We start from the raw sequence: 9322 nt of genomic DNA, 5'->3' as shown, positions 1-9322 counted from the left end.
TATCACTTACTCGACGACGTTATTCTACTATCACGAATTTTCAAACAGTAACTTTTTGGTACGTAATGACGGTCGGTCTACTCCATGGGTGTGCTCTCGGAGGGAGGGAGGGGCTCCATATTAACTTTAGCTAAATAAACTTGAACTCCATGAAACCCATCCCCCCCCCCTAAAATTTGTTTTTTAGGCTTTCAGTGTTTTTTTTCTGGAACTTATTCAGAAAACTTTGATGAACTTGTTGAATTTTATCTCGATACTGATAACAGTTAAAGGCGTAAGACTGAACTACATATATGGTACACCATACTCAATAAGCATGTAAAATATCCAAAAAATTGTTTAGAAGCATTGAGACAGTGTGATAAAGAAATATTTCCCAAAATACATTTTATATTAAAAATACTCTGCACTTTACCAGTTTCAACATCCACCCTCGAGAGACCTTTTTCTTGTCTCAAAAGATTGAAATCTTATCTACGAAACACAATGACTGAGGTATTTTGTGGATATTAAAATAAAAATTTACATCAACTTTTTTAAAATTTTTTTGGTTTTAGACTGGACTTAATGGCTTAGCTATGTCAGCTGTTCATAAAAAAATTCCACTAAGATTCTACTCGTTGGGTTACCAATAAAAAATGAGTAAAACGAAGTATTGAAATATAGTTAGGTATATAATTATAAAATAATTCAGTCAATAGTGTAATATAAATATTAAATAATGGTACAGTTTGAGTGGTTGACCACGTACGTCCGAAAACAAGAACGAGTCCGTCGGTCGACAGTCGCGTCATGGAGTTATATTACGTGCAGTATATTATAATATTAATCGATAGAGGCCGGGCGCGCAGTTACCGGCGGCCGACGCGCAGAAACCGCGGTTACAATGGTTATTGCTGTGGGTCGCCACAACCTCTTTGACAATAACATTTCCGGCATTTTTTGGGCGTCATAATTTGATCGAGTCGTTTGTGGCCGGCACACGTGTTATTTGAGCGTCATACTCTGTTGCACGATTGTCGAATTTTCAGTCACGCTCTCGAGTTGAATTTTTTAAAATTGTTTAACGTCGTTATTAACGCTTTACTGTTTTAGCCCAATCCGTTTGGCGATCACACGTCGATTACCATTAATATTTTTCAGTTAATCGTTACAGTCGGAGTCGGGCGATCCATCGTTTTATCGGTAGGTACCTATTGCGTTACACAAGTCTGGAGTTCGATTCATCGTTTACTCACGGGTAGAAAGCACTCCATTGTACGTTTGGATCAGACAGACGGACAACGGGAATATGTACGAGTTACCGAGCCTGGTGAAGACGGCGTACTACGCTTGCAACCAGATTGAGCGCGCCAAGTATGACTTGTTGAGAACACGGCACGTCGATTTGCAAAGATGTTGCGAGTCGCTGTTCGTACTGTTCAAAGCCGAAAGAAACACAGACGAGGACGACGGCAGGGAGACAATGTACAGCAGATCGTCATTGCCCAGAAAGTTTGGAAAAGTGTGCGAGTTGGCAGCGTTGTACGGACACATCGATTGCCTGAGACTCGCTCGTGCAATCGGCGTCCCTTGGGATGACCGTTACAGTCGTATCGCTCATCAAATAATGGGTCGCAAGAGATTAGGTTCGGCGTGCGAAATGGCTGCGATATCGGGCAATCTGGAATGTCTACGGTATGCACGAGACAACGGCTGCACGTGGGACGAAAATACGTGTTCCAGTGCAGCGCGGAACGGCCACATGGACTGTTTGCGGTATGCACATGATAACGGCTGCCCGTGGGACGAAAATACGTGTGACAATGCCGCGTTGAACGGCCACATGGACTGTTTGCGGTATGCACATGATAACGGCTGCCCGTGGAACGCATGGACGTGTGCCAGTGCCGCGTTGAACGGCCACATGGACTGTCTACGGTATGCACATGATAACGGCTGTCCGTGGGATGAAAATACGTGTGACAATGCCGCGTTGAACGGCCACATGGACTGTCTACGGTATGCACGGGACAACGGCTGTCCCTGGGACGGCCGTACGTGCACCCTTGCCGCTAGTAACGGTCATATGAATTGTCTCGTCTATGCACGGGACAACGGCTGCCCGTGGGACGAGCAGACATGTTCTCTTGCCGCATTGAACGGTCACATGGACTGTTTGCGGTATGCACATGATAACGGCTGCCCGTGGAACGAGCAGACATGTTATCTTGCCGCATTGAACGGTCACATGGACTGTTTGCGGTATGCACATGATAACGGCTGCACGTTGGACGAGTGGACGTATTTCACTGCCAAGCAGAACGGTCATTTAGACTGTCTCAATTACGCATTGGCTAATGGGTGCCAGCCAGACATGCCTGATCACGGTGAGGACAGCGATGGAGAAGACTGATTTTCTTCGGACTAGGACAGTATATGTGCGATGCAGCATGACTTAAAAAAAGGTATGATCACATTTTTACTGACACGTAGATTATCCTTCAGACCATGTCCATTACTCGGTTCTCGGCTTCTCATTAGTTATTCATATTATCAACACTAGATTATATTTTAAAAGTTAATTTAAATAAATTTAAAATTATTATTTTTTAATTATATTTTCTTATTATCTAATTACATATCTATCATTTATGTGGATTTGCAGGCTACGGATGTTGCAATAAAGGACCAAGTGGTAACCACGAACATGGTCAACCCTAGGAGCCGATCTCTTGTCATGTCTTCAGTAATTACATTGAACGACATGGATTTGGACGTGGCCAAGAGGTGTGCGAGCTTTTACGCTGCAAGTTGACTGACCAAAGTGTATAGTGTATATAAAATGTATGTAATGTATAAAATGTATAAAATGTTTAAAATAATTGTACAAATTTTCGAAGTAAAATGAAATGTAATATGTAAATTGTATTAATTTAGCACAAATACTTATATATTTTCGTTGAATAATTCAATTGGTTTCTTTTTTTATACCTATGTTATAAGTAAATGCCAAAACGCTAAGTAAAATTAATTTATAGCATGTGAAAATATTGTGGATAGTTATTTCGTTTTTTTGTAACTGCTTTGAAAAAAATTTACATGAGTGACCTGAAATTGAATTTAAGAACAAAAAATTGTTATTTTTTGACTTAATAATATTTATTTTTTTTTAACTTCCATTAAATAAACTTATACGAAATTTTGTACACATTTTCAAGTCTAAGGTGGTTAGAGTTAAAATATCTTGCAATTTTTCGTAAATTTTATGAATTTCGTAAAATTTGTAATTTAAACACTATCCAAAAAAATTAATTAAGTATTTTTAATATTTTGTAATAATTTCTGTAGGAACAACTTATGAGGTACTTTGTATTTCACTAAAAATGTTATTAAGCTTAAAAAGTTAAAAGTTAAAACAAATAAAAATAACATTATGATAACTTAACTGTCTTAACTATTTAATTTAAAGCGGGAGACTTAATTTAAAACTTACTTGTTATTTATACTCGTAGTATCTAAGTAAATAAAAAACACGAGTATGATACTAAGTTAGAAAGTTGAAATCGATTTTTCTTTGACTTAATAACTCGTTAATGACTGGATCTTGGGTAGTTGGGTTATAATTATAATTTAATATAGTAGTTATCACGCCGAGGATTCCAAACATTACTTCAGTACATCTGTTACGATTATCTTCATCGCTTAAATTACGAGTGCACCTCTTATTATTTTGGTAATTACTATCGCATCGAGATTTTTGAAGACAAATAGATTAATAGGTATACCATCAGTATTGTTGTGAGTACATAACATAGAATAGCAATGAATAGTAATGTCGGTCATTCAACCACAGACAATAAGTCGAGTGGATGCCGAATCATTTTCAACCTATTTTGATATTCATCAAATGTTGTAAAAATATGAATTTCAAACGCTCATAAAAATTTAATTTGACTTTCCGGTAATCATTTTTTTTTGATAGAGGTCGACAAACTTATGAGGAATCTTGTATTAAATTATCGAATCTTAGATAGTAAGACTTAAAAATAAAATTTTTATGAATTTCTAACTCAAAATAATTTGCAAATTTTCGTCAGTTTTTCGAAATTGGTCAAAATTCGAACTAAATGCTTATAAAAAAAATTGTGACTGTATTTATATATTTTTCAACTGCTATTGTATAAGAATATATTAAGAGCCTCGTATTACATTTCAAGCTTGTTGACTCAACGAATAAAATTAATAAAAAATTAATGACTCTAAACAGCTCAAAAAACTAATAAGTGGTTGTCTGTAGGTCCGCAAAAAAACACAATGTGGGGGGGGGGAATAACCCTTGACCTCCCCCCCTGAGCACGCCACTGATGACACCCTTGGCCCTTACAGTTGTAAGTATGTAATACCTAACAGTTTCACATGGGAAAAATTATTTAAATTTTATTAATATAATATTATTGTACCTAGTATTATAAGAATAACTAGTATTTGTATCAATATTATAAATAAATATTATAAAGTTCAAGATCAAAGCACCTTTTTGTTAAATATCATAATTTGTTGTATTAATAAATATTATAAGTACCTACTACCTAATAGTTTCTTTAATGTAAAGTAGGTACTACGTACCTAAAATGTATCAATTACCTAGTCAAAACATGCAATAAAAACATATATTTACATACCCACATATTATTTTGTATTTAAGAGATATTGATCTTAAATGTCATAAGACAAGTTATACATTTGAATGTTATAAATAATATTATCAAAACAAATTTTATTAAATTTTATGTGGCGTAAATCAAAAAATATTTTTTTCTCCAAACAGAAATAATTACATAAGTCAAACTGAAATCAGATTTACAATAAAATAAAAGGTAAAATGGTACTTAAATTATTATCTTAGGCATATAAAAATAAACTCTACAATATTAAGAATAATATAAGATTGAAATAAGAAAAATCCTATTTATAATAACTAAATTACATTCAGTTATGAAGAGAAAGACAGTTCTATATTAGCAATCCGCATCACTCTTGTAAGGGGCTCATTAGCAGCATAGACTGTGGTACATATTGAGATTGGGACATAGTGGTCAATGGATATAGTTATTCTGTGATAAAAAAAGTAAGGAATTTGAATTTAAATCAACTTACTTAGTAATATAGGCTGACAGATCTTCTTAGCACAGAATTGTTTTTCCTAGGCAATTTTTTTTTTTTTATTTATCAAATTATACATTGCATGTTACGATATATTATATGAAAAATGACAACTTGATTAATTTAACCCAATAAGCAAAGCTTTTGGTGTGTTAAATGAGTTACAGTATACAATTATAACTAGTAAATAAAATAAATTAATTGTACATGTTGACAAATATACTAAAAATAAGGTTTTACACATATCATATTATATTAAAGTTTTCATTTACACAGATTCACTTAATAACCAATTTTTAACAATAATTTTAATGGATTTAATATTATTAAATGTTGAAGTATAATGTTCAAGAATATTTTTTTTAATATTTAAAGGTAAAGAGTTATACATAACTGGACCTAAGACCTAAGTAATTAATAAATCTTTGGCTGAATCGTTTATTTGTGTACTTAAAACTAACATCATATGCCCTGAATTCTCTTTTGTTTTCAGATTTATGTATACACTGTTTAGAAATATTAACAATTGCAAAAAACTTATACAGCACTTTAACTGGCAACACTCTTAAAGTTTTGTAATTAAGCGAAGATGAGCCTTGTCTCTCTTTTTTGTCTAAACATATTCTCACTGCTGAGTTCTGTTGAACTATTAGAGGTCTAATTGCATTTTCCGCACATCCTCCCCAGATTATCAAACCATATTGCATAATAGACTTATACAGAGCTTCATATACAGTACGCATGACTTCCATAGGTAGAATTTTGTTCAATTTATAGAATTTGAAAATGACTGATCTCAAGCGCATTACTGTATTATCAATATGAATATTCCATCTCAAATTAGAATCAATAATAACACCCAAATACTTTATACGTGTTACCCTTATTATTTCTTAACATTTGCAAGTATTAGAGTTAATATTACCACATGTATGTATAAGAATATTGTTTATGGGAATTATGGTGTTATTGATAGAGAAAGCAATAACATTTGTTTTTTTAATGTTTAAGGTTAGTTTTTTACTGTTTAACTCTTGGAATACTTTATTTAAACCTATTTTAGTTTTTTCTTTTACAGTTTCCCAAGACTTTCCCGAAAAAAGATGGCAAGTGTCATCAGCATAGGTAACTACTAATCCACCTGTATTTAAGTCACAAATAGTATTAATATATAAGATTAATAAAATTGGTCCTAACACACTGCCCTGTGGGTCACCACAATCAATTTTTCCTTTACTAATTAATTTGTTATCTACTGAAACTAACTGTGTTTTATTTTACAGATAGCTAGAGAACCAGCTTAGACTTTTCCCATTTATTCCAAAACCTGGCAAAATATTAATCAATTCCCCATGGTCTACAGTATCGAAAGCTTTAGCCGACTCTAAAAATATTGCTATAATTTTTTCATTACTGTCTAATTTTTCATAAATAAATTGTGTTGTTGAATATAAAGCATTGATGGTACTCCTGCCCGGTCGAAAGCCAATTTGAAATTGGGATAAAAGTTTATATTTTTCTAAGGAAGAGATTAGTCTAGACTTAACTACTTTTTCAAGAATCTTAGAGAAATTGCAAAGCATAGATATTGGTCTGTAATTAGACATGTTATCATTAATTCCTGATTTATACAATGGTTTAACTGTAGCTGTTTTCATCCCCTATAACTTTTTATGTTATGTTCTCATTATATTATAAAATAATTTTGTATAAAATTAACAATAGAATCAAATTACATAATTATGCAATATAAAATTTAAACTTTATGAGTGTACTTTTTTTTTTTTTTATAAATAATTATATTTAGACATTAAATTGAATACTTTAATAAAATAAATTTAAAACTAGACTGTATATTAACAACTAGTTGTACATTTATTATGAATATGTAGAAAATATAAAAATTCCTACTGTATTTATTATGCGCCTACCTTGTACCTATGTCTTTTCGCTATTACATAAATATAATATTATTATTTATTAGACATTTAGATTTTAAATCAATATGCTTATTGCTTAATAATGAGTGAATAGGTAGGTCTAATAGTTAATTTACAATAATAAAACCGAATTACATGTTTTTAATATTACTAGGTATTTAATTTTTAGTTATTATTGTAAGTAATATAATATAAATTAATATGATGAGAAATATGCTACTTTAATGCTAGGTATTAAACTACTAAACATCTAAGTACTGTACAAAATATAATAATAAATGTTGATTTATCTATTTGTTACAAGCATTGGTGATACAAGGTGATGTTGGTTTTCTTTTTTTTTGCTTATTTTATATTTTTTGTGTAAATTGTGGATAATATAGTGTGTTGAACTGAAGTATATTTCTGCTATGAGCTTTTTACTTCAGCCAACAGTTTTGTGGAATATGGTTTATTGTTATAATAATGCTGGTTTATTAATATTGATATTGCCCTTCAGATAATATGTCTAAAGATCCTGAAATGCTACTGTAAAATGGGAACTATCCCCAAATTTTGTATAATTTTGTTTAATTTCTATAATTATAATGACTTGTTATTAAATAATTTTGTGTTTGTCAGTATTTATTTTTGTATTTTTTTTTTTAACTTGTTGCCTTTTATTTTTATATGCTTTTTAATTAATATTATACTTTTTTCATATTTATTTTTATATGTTTTTATTATTAGCAAAAAAGCAATTTTTGTGTGTTTGAATACATATATATATATTTTTTTTAAACATAAGCATTTAATATACTTTTGTCGGTTCTTGTATGCAAGTATTTTATATTTTCTCTATTTCCAACAATACATTGCAACAATTAACTCGATTTGCCATCAGACAAAATATTCTAATTGTTCACAGCAAGTATTAAAATGAAACTATTCTCTTACAGTCTTATCTATTTTTTGACCAATGTATAATTATAATTTTATATAATATTATTATCCAAACTGTGCTGTCCAATGTCCAAAATATTCATTACCCAATCGTTTCTGTTACTTATACTGCCTTAAAATGTATTATTTCTTAGGTTATTGTTACTAATAATACTTAATACTGCAGATGTTCTCAACCGAGGGTACGGGTACCCCTAGGGGTACTCGCGATGATCTCAAGGGGTACGCAAAAAAAAATTGAATTCGGTTAATTTAAAACTATTCGTTTCGGAAATATGCAATATACGTTATAAATAATGAAAACTTGCGTCACACAAATAAAAAATTTTTCTTATCTTATAGAAGTGGATTACAGAGTATAGAATACTATCTTATTATAGATTATATAATATTATTATTTGGTAGGTTGTGGTGTTGGTGTGTATTGAACTTTGGCAGGTAATACATTCTGGTCTTCTATGGCGCGTTATGAAAATAGTTCCTAATATAAACTGCAGTCATTGTTGTATTCATCAAAAGATTTTAGTATCTAATAACCTTCCAGGGGAACTAAAACTCGTTCTTGATGAAGCTGTTAAATTAGTTAATTTTATAAAAGCAAGGTTTACAAATTCTAGAATATTTAAAGCTTTATGCCAAGACATAATGAGTACTCATTCAAGATTTAAGATTATATCTCGCATCATTTAAACCTGATATTAAAAGACTATGTAATTTGAAACAATGTCAAGGATCTCACTAATTATTTTCATTTAAATTTTTTGTTTATTAAATAAGAAAAATAAGTAATTTTTTGATGTGTCTTATTACTCAATATAAAAATATATACATTATTACATTATATTATATTATTGTTATTTTTAATTAAATGTTTTAAGAGTGGTTATGGGAAAAATTTTTAAAAATATAAAGAGGGGTACAAACTAGAAAAATATTAAGCTTAGGGGCACAGAAGGAAAAAAAGGTTGGGAACCGCTGTTTAATAGTAATTTTAGAACTAAAATTATCTGTGTTATGATGATTTGAATATGATTGTTGAGGGAAGTACCTAGTTTCTTTTTTCAATAGATTTTCATTATCTCTCTGACAGTAACTGCTCTGCTGTATACACTGTACAGTAGGCCTCGAGTGTCCCTACCTCATAATTTCGAGTACCTAAGTCACTGTAATATGTAGTGTGTTAGATTTGAAAAATGATAATTAATTACTTAGGAGAAACAATTCTGTGCGAAGACGATCTGTCAGCCTATATTACTAAGTAAGTTGCTTTAAATTCAAAGTCCTTACTTTTTTAT

General features: G+C 31.2%; 1 protein-coding gene across 1 annotated transcript; it reads left to right on the top strand.

The window, feature by feature from the left end:
• Positions 1-22: 22 nt before the first annotated feature.
• On the top strand, positions 23-2873 carry LOC100169227. Its single transcript, XM_001947181.5, has 2 exons — positions 23-2447; positions 2648-2873. The coding sequence occupies exon 1, from the start codon at positions 1292-1294 to the stop codon at positions 2393-2395; it is 1104 nt and encodes a 367-aa protein (XP_001947216.2). The 5' UTR covers positions 23-1291; the 3' UTR covers positions 2396-2447; positions 2648-2873.
• Positions 2874-9322: the final 6449 nt, after the last annotated feature.

The sequence above is a fragment of the Acyrthosiphon pisum genome, chromosome A2 (assembly GCF_005508785.2).
Source record: "Acyrthosiphon pisum isolate AL4f chromosome A2, pea_aphid_22Mar2018_4r6ur, whole genome shotgun sequence".
NCBI lineage: Eukaryota > Metazoa > Arthropoda > Insecta > Hemiptera > Aphididae > Acyrthosiphon > Acyrthosiphon pisum.
The sequence above is the reverse complement of the archived record's forward strand: the minus strand, read 5'-3'. Positions and strand labels throughout refer to the sequence as shown.